At 40.2% G+C, this 16,064-nt stretch overlaps 1 protein-coding gene across 2 annotated transcripts in view; it reads left to right on the top strand.

Annotated features, from left to right (window-relative positions):
* The first annotated feature begins 2,060 nt into the window (after positions 1-2,060).
* The window catches only part of LOC121534940 (fibroblast growth factor 12), a 62,441-nt gene continuing 48,437 nt past the window's right edge, over positions 2,061-16,064 (top strand). The window contains exon 1 of one of the 2 annotated variants that reach the window (XM_041841573.2): positions 2,061-2,449. In XM_041841573.2, coding sequence (XP_041697507.1) covers positions 2,359-2,449 — 91 coding nt within the window. In that variant the 5' untranslated portion in view covers positions 2,061-2,358. Of the gene's footprint in view, positions 2,450-14,906; positions 16,056-16,064 lie in introns of those variants that run through there. The other variant, XM_041841572.2, reaches the window with a different exon arrangement.

The raw sequence follows: 16,064 nt of genomic DNA, 5'->3' as shown, positions 1-16,064 counted from the left end.
TTAGTTTCCAGGGTTAAAGCGAAATTAAACTCTTCCCACGCTGTGAGAAAGCACACTATGGTTTTACCGGAAACTAAAAGGCTCTGTGCTGAACCGGTGACAGTACAGTTTTTCTCAATAGCGTACAAGCATTTTTTGGAACAATGTTGTCGATTTTCAAACAGAGTCCAAAAGACACAGAACTCTGTGGAATTTTGCAAAACAGTAAATGCGTTTTCAGATTGTAGTTGCCTTCTCAAAACATAAATACATTAATCAAAGCTATATTATACCGTCAAAATTGCAAATACATTCATCGAAAGAACATAACTGTCTGCAAAAAGATTAATGCAACCATACTTATCTCTTGAGTCCAAGCAGACAAAACATAAAGTTAGTCTGTCTTTTAAAAATCCAAGTAGATCAATACATTTCATATATGCTATCGCAAAAAATAATAATTGGGTTGTGTTTATGAAGGCCTTGGGTAATATTAGAATAATGTTTATTGTATTTCAAATAACACAATAGCATTTTCATTAGTTTATGTTACTGTAGGCTATATGTAAAAACAAAAAACACAAAAAACACAAATATTGTAGCTCTGTAGCTCTATTGGTAGAGCATGGCGCTTGTAACGCCAGGGTAGTGGGTTCGATCCCCGGGACCACCCTTACGTAAAAATGTATGCACGCATGACTGTAAGTCGCTTTGGATAAAAGCGTCTGCTAAATGGCATATTAAATTATGTACAATTACGCATGCTTTCACTGTGTAGACTACTCCAAGTAGGCTACACAGGGGGTGTGGCTTAAGGCACATACATGTAGGGGTGTGGCTTAAGGCATATACATTCTACAGTCTTTCAATGTGTGTTTCGGTAGTGACATCAAAGGTGGGACAGCATCTTTTGGAGAAACAATAGTGTTTAAAAAATTACAATAATCATGATTCTCTTTATTTTCAAACATGAAGTCAGGGTCAGGGTTTGGGATAGCCACTTCTCAATACAAATATGTGTATAAACAATTACTTTGTAATATATAAATGCCTTGGATTGAATTAGAACATATCATGATGTAAATAAATGTCCTAGGTTTGGAGACTTAACTTTTGTTTAAAATAGTTTTTTAGGGGTGGGACTGCAATTTGCATCACTTCTGTATAATCACCATACAGCCTCGCAGGAGAGTCCCACTAGCACTTATCAGGAGTGGACTGAAGCCCCCTTTGTCAATGATTCACTATCTATTTACTATATACATTTTTTATGTGGCTTATCTCTTAACCTATCTGAGGGAGTACATTTGCTAAGCATTTCCACAGCCAGCATTTACTGGCTGATAGGTATGCTGGCACACCCTATTGGCTATAAGACTGGTTGGAGGTGACTCATTTGCATATGTAGATAACTTTGCACACTCTGAATATGGAAGGGTCAAAGTGCAAAGTGCAAAATGTCAAGTTGTGGTTAGAAATCATCTGTTGTTTCTCAATTATTTTATTTTCATAATCAACTATGTGAGGAAATTTACATCAACAACAAATTGCATGCTCTGTTTCATACATGATTTCCCCTAATGTTTATGCAATTTGTTTGTGGTTAATTAAAAACATGTCAGTGACATGTTGCTACTTCAATTAAGCGCGTGTTGGGGGTACATCCTTCAAGAGACAAGGATATTTTATATGAATATGTCATAATCATATTATTATATCACTTATCATTAAGATATTCATAAGTCACAGAACCTTTATGTCTGTTTTATTTCACCTAAGATTGGAGAGCTCAACAGAATTGGTACTGGTACCTATTGGTACTGCAAGAAATGATACAAAATCAGTCCTGGCCAAAAATAGTCTTACTACTCAGATGTCTAGGTTGCCTACGTCATCACCAGACAGTGACCACTGCTATGTCTATGTACAGTAAACTAATAGTTGATGCAGAGCTCAGAGTGCACTAGGACTCTCTCTCTCTCTCTCTCTCTCTCTCTCTCTCTCTCTCTCTCTCTCTCTCTCTGTCTCTGTCTCTCTCTCTCCCCCTCCCTCATATTACGTCCGCTAGTAAAGACGCGGAGACAGGAGCTGTACAAATTAGGAGCACATTCTAACGTCCTTGCGTAGCCTAGCCTTGGAAGACAGAGTGTTGTGAATGACCGTTAGTGAACGAGAATAGAAGAGGAAAAAACCACTCACTATGCCTCATTTTAGCGTAATTTGTCCTGGAGACGGTGCCCTTCCGGCGTTTTGAGGCTTGTGAACCTAGAGAGCGGCTACTCTAAATCGAGGTGGCTATAAGCTATGCTACCTCACCCAGTGTTGTGATAGCGTGTCCGGATTGCTTGGATTGAGGAAGGCTCCCACCAACCCAAATCAATGAGGATTCTGAGGCCATTCCTTCAGAAAGGAGCGCATATGCTGCAGTGTTTCTGTGGAGAACGATCGAAGCCGACCACAATCACCGCCGGTGAGACATAGCCTCTACCCTTGCATGCTTTCTCTCTTGGCCGATGATGAAAAAGAGGGGTGAAACGATTTCATTGGCCATCCGAGTGTGTGAGTAACATCTTCCGAATCTGCATTAGAACAGGCTCCCCTCGCACTTGCCTCTGTCCCGAGTTTTGCCTCTCGCCCGCCGAAGCGCGGCGCAGTGACGGCAGTGCGCGAGACTCGTCATCCCCGCACTACCATAGAAAGACCCAAGTATTTGTGTTCCAAGTCCTAAAACAATCTAACACACCTCAGATATGTGGTTTTGTTCAGCGGCTTTATGTGAGATACCCGGCATTTATAGAGCTATTAGGAAATGCTATTTTAAGAATGAGTCATTTACAGCACTGCATATTAAGCAGGCCAGCCGGACAGCCAAAGGCGACAAAACGGGTTCACGTCTTAAACTTATGCGGCCCGGAATGTCAGTTTTATGCCCCTCAGCAAATATATAATGCATTTCATCACCCTAGACAGCAACCCAGAGCTTTCAACACGTTTAGGTTTAAGCACCATAGACAACGACTCATATCTTTCTATGTGTGTTTGCGTTTCAACACCATGGACAGCATACATAGTGACAGTCTTGAACTCAGTTATTTTGGGAGTATATTCCCCTGCTTTTACTTTTTCACTCAATATTTATGTTTCAGCACCATGGAAAGCGTACATATTCATAGTCTTTGTTAGTGAAAGATGCCAGTATCAGTTCACTCAGTTAGGCTTGAGACCCCTGTCAAGTCCTGCAGTCCCCTCAACACACTGCAACGCTGCTCTCTGCAACGATCCAACTCACATCCTTCTTCAATGACACTAAACACTATTAATATTCCTCATCATGATCTGATCAAATGAAGTTGACGTTAAATTGAAACAAAGGCAACACCATCCCATCACACTTCATTCTCCTCTCGTCACATAGGACCTCAAGTCGTTTCAGTTCTAACGCTTCTCAAATTCAGGGCAGAGACAATTAGAAACTCCATTAAGCACAGTTGATTCCTCGGGGGGTAGTTGGACCAAAAGCAGTATGCAGACTGTGATCTCCTGGATAGAGAAGCACTGTCACTGACTGTTCTATACAGCAATTTTTAAGAAGTTCAAGTGAACTTATTAGACTTGTAATTATACTTATACAACAAGAGTCAAATCATGTCTTAAACAGCATATGACTATGACTATTGGCATAGTATCGTAGTGTCAATTTAAGACATCACAGATGAGTGGTAAAAAGGACTTAATGTCTTAAATAGTGACGATACCCTTTAAGAAGTTCAAGTGAACTACAACAACCTCCTCCAAAGCTAATTCAGCATTTCATGTTGATTGTCATGTGATTGGTTTGAGACAGATAGGCCCCTATAGGGAAAGCAGTATATGGACTAAAGTCATCCCTGTCATTTTCAGACAAGATGAGTTATGCTAAAGCTTAATGGTGAAACGGTGCCTTATACAGATGTCTTGGAAGTTACACTGTCCCATATTCTTACTTCGTTTTAAGTTTCACAATGAGCATTTTACATTCTTCCACGTGACAGGAAATGGTATCTGCAGCAACTTGGAAATCTTACTGAAGCAACTTGGAAACAACGAATAAACTAGCTAAGTTGATTTTGATTAAACAATGGTGCATGACTGAGGTTTTGCAGTCTAAACTAGGTTTACTAGAACTAGTCTACTATTGCAGGTTTCTGACAGTATGCAATGCAGATTATTCTTGGGGTTAGCTTTGTCCCCACTACCGAGAACATTGTTCTGTCATTGTTTCACCACTTCTGTTTGAGAGTGTTAGGGGAGGGTCCATTCCTAGCCTGGTCCCAGATCTGTTTGTGCCGTCATGCCACTCCTTTCCACTCATTGTCATTTGGCATGACAAGGAGTCGACATGATATCACAAACAGATCTGGGACCAGGCTAATTCAATAGATACAAGGGGCAATCTGTAGGATGTGTATAATGCAAATAGCCATTTATGTCAATGAAATATCTATAGTAGTCCCAGGAACCATCATTTCAATTTACAATGAAGTAGGTAAACAGTTCAGTAAGTGTATGGTTCTCCAATTTGTTAAAACCAAGTGCCTGTCTTGCTAAGTGGTTTCACCTGTGCAAAGTTTGCACCTGTTTTTGTTTCCATGTTTGTTATTATGTGCAGTCAGTTGGTGGTCAATCAGAAAAAAACTGGTACTAAGAGAAGAGTTTTTCAGTTTTGTTTTGCTGAAGAAATTATTCAGTTTACTAGCAATTATAAATATGTGGGTCTTGGATGAATATATTACCTTTCTATATGGCAGCTCAGCAAGTAGAGATCTTGGGGGAGTTATAAGAAATAAAAAAACTCTCACAGATATTGGTTATGCCAAACTGTATCAGACATGCGTGTGTCCTGTCCATAACAGAGCAGGACGTTATTCTTTTAGGTGTCCACAAGTTTGTGCCTATATTGGCAATAACTGGGGACATGGGCTGGGAACCCTGTGAGGTGAGATGGAAGGCGTGCATGGTAAGACTTTGGAATAGACTGTTGGATATGCCAATTGCCAGAATAGCCAGCAAAGTTTTTCAATGGGATCTCTCCATAGGGGGAGCCTGGGCAATCAAAATGTCTGACCTTTTCCAACAGTCTGACTGTGAACATTTGTACGAAAACCAAATGTAGGGACCCTTACAAAAAAAAGACATGAAAATATCACGTGTTTTAAAGAAATATTCACAAATCAGATAAGGGATTGCACCATATAATAACACTACTACTCAATTATACTATTACTCCCCGCCACAGTTTAAGTTAAAAGCTGGGGGATGGGGCTGGAGAAATGCAACCACTCTCAAATCCATAGATGCAAGGACTGACCATCCATGATATCAAAATTATAGTTTTAGGGCTGGATTCAATCTGTATCGCCGAAGTATTGCGGATCTTCAGTGCTACGGATTGAATAAAGCCCTTAACCATGTTTTTAGGCTAAACTATGGTTGTTTACATTTACTTTGTTTACAAACATTGGAGTAAAACAAGCTTATATTTTGGGTTCTGACGGGGTACGACAGTTGAAATAAGCTCATGAGGCATTTATACGTTATATTCTTCAAGAATCAATGGGTACATACAGTATAATTAATTTCATTAAAGTCCGAAAATTGATGTAGCAACTAAGGATTGCCCCTTTAACAGGCAGTGACCATCATGCAGCAGAACTATGTCGCCATTTGAATGGGATCCATTAACCTGCCCCCCAAAAAATATTATTCTGTTCTGCAAATGTCCCACAAAATCGTTCCCTTGTCCCACATTTGGGCCTTTTAGATGTGGTGACCCTAATTCCACCGATGGAGACATTGCTACTGTAATATGTTAACACCATCTTTTCACATGGGAGGAGAATAACATTATTTCTACCCCACAAAGTGAGATTTTTACAGTTGGAGTTTTCTTACATGTGAAACGGCAAATTAGATTTTCACGTGATTGTTTTTCATATATGAACTTGCAATTCCACATGTGAAAGTGAGATTTTAAAATGTGTATGTTTTTTTCACATGTAAAACTGCATATCCAATATTCACATGTGAAAGTTAACGTGAAACCACAAATTTCACATGTGAAACTGCAATTCACATGTGAGGTGAAAGCATGTTATTCTCCTCACATGTGAAAAGGTGGTGTTATCATATGAACTCTGAATTTAAAACATTAGAAAATATGCTTTCACATGTGAAATTTAAGCTCAACATGTGAAAACTGTGATTTCAAATGTGAAAATGCAATTTCACATGTGAAAATGCAAATTTGACATGTTTTTTTTGTTGCACGCTATTAAAAAACAACTGACGATGCAGTATGAAAAGAAATGGGTGGAGGAGATTAATCATAAACCCAAATTGAGAACCTTTTGTTTGATTAACCTTTTACTGCAGTAGGCTAAATCAGGGTCACACAGAGTGTTTCTTGGTAGTCTTAAACAAATCTACTTTGAAACCAAAGTATACACCTCACAGACATGGTTATCGGCTTAAGAAAAACAAGACACCTGTACCATGTCAGATATAGAGTTGAAATGTATTCAATTTTGAGTTTGCACCCCAATATTACACTTCACAGAAGACTGAAATATAACAAAACCGTTTGACATACAGTGAGGGAAAAAAGTATTTGATCCCCTGCTGATTTTGTATGTTTGTCCACTGACAAAGAAATGATCAGTCTATAATTTTAATGGTAGGTTCATTTGAACAGTGAGAGACAGAATAACAACAAAAATATCCAGAAAAACGCATGTCAAAAATGTTATAAATCGATTTGCATTTTAATGAGGGAAATAAGTATTTGACCCCTCTGCAAAACATGACTTACTACTTGGTGGCAAAACCCTTGTTGGCAATCACAGAGGTCAGACGTTTCTTGTAGTTGGCCACCAGGTTTGCACACATCTCAGGAGGGATTTTGTCTCACTCCTCTTTGCAGATCTTCTCCAAGTCATTAAGGTTTCGAGGCTGACGTTTGGCAACTCGAACCTTCAGCTCCCTCCACAGATTTCCTATGGGATTAAGGTCTGGAGACTGGCTAGGCCACTCCAGGACCTTAATGTGCTTCTTCTTGAGCCACTCCTTTGTTGCCTTGGCCGTGTGTTTTGGGTCATTGTCATGCTGAAATTCCCATCCACGACCCATTTACAATGCCCTGGCTGAGGGAAGGACGTTCTCACCCAAGATTTGATGGTACATGGCCCCGTCCATCGTCCCTTTGATGCGGTGAAGTTGTCCTGTCCCCTTATGATCCTCTGAATCATTCAGATGTTCATTGGCAAACTTCAGACGGGCATGTATATGTGCTTTCTTGAGCAGGGGGACCTTGTGGGCGCTGCAGGATTTCAGTCCTTCATGGCGTAGTGTGTTACCAATTGTTTTCTTGGTGACTATGGTCCCAGCTGCTTTGAGATTATTGACAAGATCCTCCCGTGTAATTCTGGGCTGATTCCTCACCGTTCTCATAATCATTGCAACTCCATGAGGTGAGATCTTGCATGGAGCCCCAAGCCGAGGGAGATTGACAGTTATTTTGTGTTTCTTCCATTTGCGAATAATCGCACCAACTGTTGTCACCTTCTCACCAAGCTACTTGGCGATGGTCTTGTAGCCCATTCCAGCCTTGTGTAGGTCTACAATCTTGTCCCTGACATCCTTGGAGAGCTCTTTGGTCTTGGCCATGGTGGAGAGTTTGGAAACTGATTGATTGATTGCTTCTGTGGACAGGTTTCTTTTATACAGGTAACAAGCTGAGATTAGGAGCACTCCCTTTAAGAGTGTGCTCCTAATCTCAGCTCATTACCTGTATAAAAGACACCTGGGAGCCAGAAATCTTTCTGATTGAGAGGGGGTCAAATACTTATTTCCCTCATTTAAAAAATGCAAATCAATTTATAACATTTTTGACATGCGTTTTTCTGTTGTTATTCTGTCTCTCACTGTTCAAATAAACCTACCATTAAAATTATAGACTGATAATTTCTTTGTCAGTGGGCAAACGTACAAAATCAGCAGGGGATCAAATACTTTTTTTCCCTCACTGTAGAAACACTGTATTTTCAGCTGTTTTTTGAAAATAATGTTTAATATTTATTAAAATAGAAAAAATATTATTAACATTCCACCTATGAGGCCACTAGGTCATTTGACTGCAGGAAAGGTCTTCGAGTGCATTTGTGTGTGCGAGATATACAGTTGAAGTTGGAGGTTTACATAACTTAGGTTGGAGTCATTAAAACTCGTTTTTCAACCACTCCACAAATGTCTTGTTAACAAAGCTATAGTTTTGTTATGTCGGTTAGGACATCTACTTTGCATGACACAAGTAATTTTTCCAACAATTGTTTATAGACAGATTATTTAACTTATAATTCACTGTATTACAATTCCAGTGGGTCAGAAGTTTACATACACTAAGTTGACTGTGCCTTTAAACAGCTTGGAAAATTCCAGAAAATGATGTCATGGCTTTAGAAGCTGCTGATAGGCTAATTGACATCATTTGAGTCAATTGGAGGTGTACCTGTGGATGTATTTCAAGGCCTACCTTCAAACTCACTGCCTCTTTGCTTGACATCATGGGAAAATCAAAAGAAATCAGCCAAGAACTCAGAAAAAAAATTGTAGACCTCCACAAGTCTGGTTCATCCTTGGGAGCAATTTCCAAACGCCTGAAGGTACCACGTTAATCTGTACAACAATAGTACACAAGTATAAACATCATGGGACGACGCAGCCGTCATACCGCTCAGGAAGGAGACGCGTTCTGTCTCCTAAAGATGAACGTACTTTGGTGCGAAAAGTGCAAATCAATCCCAGAACAACAGCAAAGGACCTTGTGAACATGCTGGAGGAAACAGGTACAAAAGTATCTATCTCCACAGTAAAACGAGTCCTATATCGACATAACCTGAAAGGCCTCTCAGCAAGGAAGGAGCCACTGCTCCAAAACCGCCATAAAAAAGCCAGACTACAGTTTGCAACTGCACATGGGGACAAAGATCGTACTTTTTGGAGAAATGTCCTCTGGTCTGATGAAACAAAAATAGAACTGTTTGGCCATAATGACCATCGTTATGTTTGGAGGAAAAGGGGAGAGCTTGCAAGCTGAAGAACACCATCCCAAACGTGAAGCATAGGGGTGTCAGCATCATGCTGTGGGGGTGATTTGCTGCAGGAGGGACTGGTGCACTTCACAAAATAGATGGCATCATGTGGAAAGAAAATGATGTGGATATATTGAAGCTACATCTCAAGACATCAGTCAGGAAGTTAAAGCCTGGTCGCAAATGGGTCTTCCAAATGGACAATGACCCCAAGCATACTTCCAAAGTTGTGCCAAAATGGCTTAAGGACAACAAAGTTAAGGTATTGGAGTGGCCATCACAAAGCCCTGACCTCAATCCTATAGAAAATGTGTGGGTAGAACTGAAAAAGCGTGTGCGAGCAAGGAGGCCTACAAACCTGACTCAGTTACACCATCTCTGTCAGGAGGAATGGGCCAAAATTCACCCAACTTATTGTGGGAAGCTTGTGGAAGGCTAGCCGAAACATTTGACCCAAGTTAAACAATTTAAAGGCAATGCTACCAAATACTAATTGAGTGTATGTAAACTTCTGACCCACTGGGAATGTGATAAAAGAAATAAAAGCTGAAATAAATAATTTTCTCTACTATTATTCTGACATTTCACATTCTTAAAATAAAGTGATGATCCTAACTGACCTAAGACAGGGAACTTCCGACTTCAACTGTATGTTCAACCTACCTAAAAGCAAGAGATCGCTATGTGCACAGATAAGATCAGCGTATTGAAACAGGTCGGTATTGTGGTGAAATGGAAGAGGAAAGACTATGTAATCATTGTGACCTCGAAGAGATAAAAAATGAAATTAATATTATCCTCTATTGCCCTTTCTACTACGATATGCGCTTGCCCTTATTCCAGAAAGCCCACCAGATTTACCCTGGCATTATGTGGCTGAGCGATGAAGAGAAACTGAAATGTTTTCTAGTCCATTGTGTATTTTCTTTTGCTGAATTTTTAGATAAAGCCAAGAATAAAAGAAAAACGGTGACCTATAATTAAATTATAAAAAATATTTATCTCTAGACATATAGCAAAGTGCACATGTAGGTGTATGGGCCTATATCTCTCACACTTTAATATTCTCTTTGTGCCAGGCCGGGTTTAAACACCCTCCGTTTCATTTTTCTGTATTTCTTTATCTGTGTTTATTTTAATTGTATAATTTAGGGTTATTATTATTGCTTGGATAACTGTATTTACTATTATGTATTGATTGATTTTTCATTCTTTATGCGGTGTGCACTGCACAGAACACCAGAAGAATTATCACTGTGAATTATCACTGTGAATCATTATGTGTCAATTCATCCCGTAAGGGATGGGTTGCCAACTGCCGATTTGACACAAAAATAAATTGTCATTCATTCATTCCAAGAGGGACTAAAATGCTAATATTTTATTGCAAAGTGTAAATTACGGTGCATTCTGTGATCTGTTCCCCTCTGTAAATAACAGGTTGATACATTTACACAGGTGCAAACCTTTAGTAAATCTGGCCCCAGGTTCTTTGCTACTTCATCCCTTACAGAATCGTTTTTGTCAACAGTATTGTACTGGTTTTAAAAGGTGGATACACCTGTTAATATCATACACACTTCAAAACCTAATAGCTACATGACTTTATATTTGTGGCCACTTTTATGTAATTCTCACATGGAAATGAAAGCAGAGTAGTAACTGGGTTTAATGTAACTTCCCATTTTCCATTTTTTGTGATCAAATTGTTTTATTTTATGGAAATGATCAGGGAGTACATTATTCACATTGATCATCTGGGCATTTTTATACATGACCCTGAGTATGATGAGATGTTAATTGCTTAATTAACTCAGGAACCACACCTGTGTGGAGGCAACTGCTTTCAATATACTTTGCATCCCTCATTTTCTCAAGTGTGTCCTTTATTTTGGCAGTTACCTGTATCTACTCGCAGCTTTCACATAATAGAGTTCAACGCTATCAGTATGTATGCTGTCCATTTAGCTGAAACCTAAACGTGCTCAGAAAGAGCTGATTTGCTGTCCATGGTCCTGAAATGTTTACTTTATTTCCTGAGGGCCCTAAAGCTGACATTCCATCTTGCTGCATTATGTTTCTGGAATGGGGGAGAGGGTTGCAAATATGTATACCAATAGTGACAAGAATGCCAATAGAGTACATAAAGTAACACAATCTAAGATGCACTTCTTATTATATATCATGAAACAGTTCAGTATCACACTTCCCTTTGTGTCACATGGTCACATTTTCAAACAAAAGCAGTACGCTCTAATGGCAAGACAGCTAAATTGAGATAGCACTAAAATACTTGACGCATGACAACGACGCAATGCAAAGGTTTGTCCACAAGATGGCGGTAGATATAAGGACATCTGTAGAGCTCTTCTTGGAACGCTGTGGCCTGCTGTGGCACTGCACCGCGGGGTTGACAGGCTCACAGCTGGTGAACAAGATCACTTTGGCCACGTTGTTGTAAATGTTCCAATATTTTCAGAATTTGAGGGAATCTATTAAAATTCTAATTTTGTCAGGGATATTATGAGTTCATATCTAGTAAAACGAGAATCACTCCACAACAGACTGAATGCTGATTTAAAGGCGCTGTGCAGTAAGAAACGTCATTTTCCTGTGTTTTATATATACTGTATATTTCCACACTAAGCTGGAATAATACTGTGAAATTGTGAAAATGATGATAATGCCTTTTTTGTGTAAGATCTGTTTGAAAAGACAGCCTGAAATTTCAACCGGTTTTGGTGTGATGGAGTTTTGGCCTGCCTGGTGACATCACCAGGCGATACATTTGTTAATAGACCAATAAGAAAGAGAGTTCCGAACCTCTCTGCCAATAACAACTAGTTTTTAGTTTTCCCCTCCCCACTCAGACCACTCCCAGACAGTCCTAGCAAAATCCTTGCTTGAGAAATTGATCTTTGCTAAGAAGCTATTTTTGTATCTTTTTGACCATTTTTATTGAAAACAATCACAGGAAGATACATAATTGTTACCCAGAAATTATTTGATATTGAGATAAAAACAGCTGCATTGGACCTTTAAACTTTGTTGAGACAAAAATTACTTCATTTTGTTGATAAACAAATAAAGGAGAATTTGTACCTCACTGGGCAAAAACTGGTCATTTCAACCCCCAAAATCTATGTGATGTTGTTGAACCAACGTGGGAAACTAATTGGAATTGCAAAAAGTCATCAACGTAAAAGCATTTCTTTTTTCCACCCAACTTTTAACCTAAATCCAATGACATGGTGACACATTTGTTTGATTTCACGTTGAATTCATGTTAGTTGACAACTCAACCAAATGTAAATCAAAACTAGATGTTGAACTGACGTCTGTGCCCAGTGGGATTTGCACAGTGACAACTACACAAAAAGTATTTACTAACATTACATACACATATACTGATATGTTATGATATATGTTAATTATTGTCTACAATATCACAAATATTGTTGTAGAAAAACATAAAACCTTAACAAACAAGGATTGACAAAAAAAAGAATATCACTCACTGACGGGAGACATTTCAGGTTATTGATAGTATAGAATAATGAAGGTCAATGCTACACAGTTACATTTTAGCAGACGCTCTTATCCAGAGCGACATACAGGAGCAATTAGGGTTAAGTGCCTTGCTCAAGGGCACATCGACAGATTTTTTCATCTAGTCGGCTCGGGGATTAGAACCAGCGACGTTTTGGTTACTGGCACAACGCTCTTACCCACTAAGCTACCTGCCGCGCTATAGGGATACATACTATAGAGAGAAAAAACAAGTTAGGTAATGTAATAGAGACTGTTTAATGTTGACATTTCAGCACAATAATGTTGACATTTCAGCACAATAACATCCACAAAATGCAAACAAATGATGAGGGATTTCTCAACTACTTGTGTTACTGTAAATAGCACCACACACAAGAAGACATTGTGTGTGGACAGAAGGAATGAGGCAGTAGGCATCTTGAGGAGAGCGAACTTACATGAAAATATAATTTACAGTTCACATTGTGTAAAGTAGTTCCCCATTAGGGAAAAGCTTAACTTATTGTGACAATGACATATGTACCATTTGAGCCTGGTCTTTATTTGGCACCACAGTGGAGCCACCATAGAGAGCTATTCTATTTGTATTCTATAAGAGATGTTATATCATTTAATTATGTGGGAGCCACTTCCCCTTTCTAAGAATTCTCCATAATACCCATGAACCCCTTCTCCACCGAATGGTATATCAGATAATTACATGGAGTGAAAGACAGTGATTGCATCCCAAATGGCATCCTAATCCTTACATAGTGCACTACTTTTGACCAAAGCCCTATAGGCCCTGGCCAAAAGTAGTGCACTATATAGGGAATAGGGTGCCATTCAGGGCGACAAACAGTAAAAATGATAATTGAAGTAATTTGAGGTTTGTTATTGATTATATTTTCTGGTAGTAATTAAATATCAATTTCGACATATATGCGCTTGGATCCCCCCCCCCCCCCACCTAACAATATGCATGAACACTTAGGCACTAACGCACATGGCAAACACACACACACACACACAAACCCCTTTCACCGCCCCAGACCTATAAACTATGGACCCCAAGTGGCCCCTGGGTTGACAATTTTGTCTCTTACTTTGAAACTTACTTGAGAAGACAGGGGGTAGAGTCGAGACAAGGAGGGAGAGAGTAGCTTCCTCCATCATTGATTCCGTTTCGGAGAAGAGATGTCAAACCCAGACAAAGTTTGCCCCTAAATGTTTCATGCCAATTCTCTGTGGCAGGGAGGCAAGAGGTTTTCCATGTACTGTATGACTCACGTCCTCCTCCCTCCCACCCTCTAAGCCGCTGTCCTGTGTGTGCTCCTACATGAGGACACACACGTGACATAGTACACAGGACCAGAAAGAAAATCGCACACACACACACATATACAAACACACACACACACCCCGACTTTCATCAGTTAATGCAACAGAGGTCAGGAGTTGGCATTTTCCTTAAGAAGGCCTGCCACTGCCAGAACAATTTAACACTGGCAGACTTGATATAACACTTGTTATAACGTGCCATAACACCCTTGTAATGTAATGACACTCTAATAACGCATGGAACAGAAAATATGACTTTCACCAAATTCATATTCACATAAAGTCACTGTATTTCATGTGGTCCATATGTATATGTTATTTGTTTATGTTGTATTGTCGCTGCCTTATCAATATGGCCTTTCTTTCTACCAGTATCTGCATTGCATTGTGTGCTGGGATTCGTATAGGGTGATATTGCATAAAACATTTAGCCATCAGGTGCCCATTGACACTTCGAGCTAATGTAAGACCCAATTAAATAGGGATGTACTTGAATACTGCAGTGTATAAAACAATATAATATAAACTGCTGTATAAGAAATTAAGCCAATGGAATTGGGATGGTATAGTGGGAATATCATTGGGCCAAGTTGTCTCTGTAGCACTAGATGATATAACATTATTCACTGCTCCATTTAAAATTGAAGAAAGTCTCTAGTCCCATTGTCCCATGAAAACATGTGGTACTGACGTGCTTCTGAAATTCGTGGACAGTTTTGGGTTGACCGCGTGTAGGGACGACCACAGCACACCGTTATTTTGGAGATGCGCGCTCTCCCTCTGTCTCTCTCTTACGCATGCACTACTCTCTCTCGCCCTCTCTCTCTCGAACATGCACGTGTACAGACACACACTCTCTCCCTTGCTCCTCTCCCCCTCCTGCCTCTCTCTCTGTTATCTCTCTCTCTCCGTGCCCCTCTCTCTTTTTTTCTCATCCAAACCTCAATCACGTATGATTGCGTAGAGCGAGAGAAATAGAAAGGTGAGCCCATTCACGTCACACATCCATACGGAACGCATTGGAAATAATTATTTAGGCTACACCAATCGTTTTGTAGGCAATAAGAAAACAGGCGTTTTATAGCCTACCTACGGACAATATTAACAACAAAACGCATATTTGTTTTCTTTCATCATAATAGCCCAATCACCATGTTGCTGCTGCATTCTCGCAGACCTTTATCTTTCCCCGACAGTGCTCGGAGGGTATGCAACTGGTAGAGGGGCTGGCACAAATGCCCGGAGTCTCGAGAGTGAGTGGGGCAGCCAAATTGACAGCCGCCTACCTCTTGTCGCCTCTCGATTCGGCGTTGTATTTGGCTTAATAAATTGAAAGTTTGAGGTGTTGCATTAACGCAGCTGTTGATACAATTGTTTACAGTGAAGTTTAAGGTGTCTCGAATGCATTATGGTGCTGGATATTTTGCCACTTACCGAAATTCCGTGCAAATGAGGATTGTACAGAGGGGACAGTCGATCTTGTCAGAGTTGGCGCTATTCAACTGGAATACCTGAGATTCAATTTTGTGCACGCACGCTCCGACAACAAACTTATTTACCACTGTTGTATATTTTTTGAATAGCCTACATTTTGTAGCCAAGCTTTTAGCAGTGCGTAAATTGTTATATGTTTTATGAGTCAACGGCATTTGATGCTTTCCCTGGAAGTATCGTTCCCCAAGAGGATGCAGTCTAAAGCCCGATGATGCGCTGGACTTGGTGGATCGGAATGACATTTGAGTAAACCCCCGTGGACCGTAAATTCGATTTTTTTCCACCCGGTTCTTTTTGCACCAAACAGCCATCAAACAGTCGCACACAACTCGACCTCTGTCCAACGACTCTGGGCTCGGTTTCGGTTCGGCTCGCCCGCGAGGGAGATGGCCGCAATCGCCAGCTCCTTGATCCGACAGAAACGCCAGGCGAGGGAGTCGAACAGTGACCGGGTCTCCACTACTAAACGGCGCCCCAGCCCCAGCAAAGACCCTCGTTCCATATGCGAGCGGCATTTCTTGGGGGTCTTCAGCAAAGTCCGTTTCTGCAGTGGCAAGAAAAGACCAGCCGCTCGGCGGCGACCAGGTCAGTGCT

This window comes from Coregonus clupeaformis, chromosome 21, assembly GCF_020615455.1.
Source record: "Coregonus clupeaformis isolate EN_2021a chromosome 21, ASM2061545v1, whole genome shotgun sequence".
NCBI classification, from domain to species: domain Eukaryota; kingdom Metazoa; phylum Chordata; class Actinopteri; order Salmoniformes; family Salmonidae; genus Coregonus; species Coregonus clupeaformis.
Note: the sequence above shows the minus strand (reverse complement) of the source record. Positions and strands in the feature narration are given on the sequence as shown.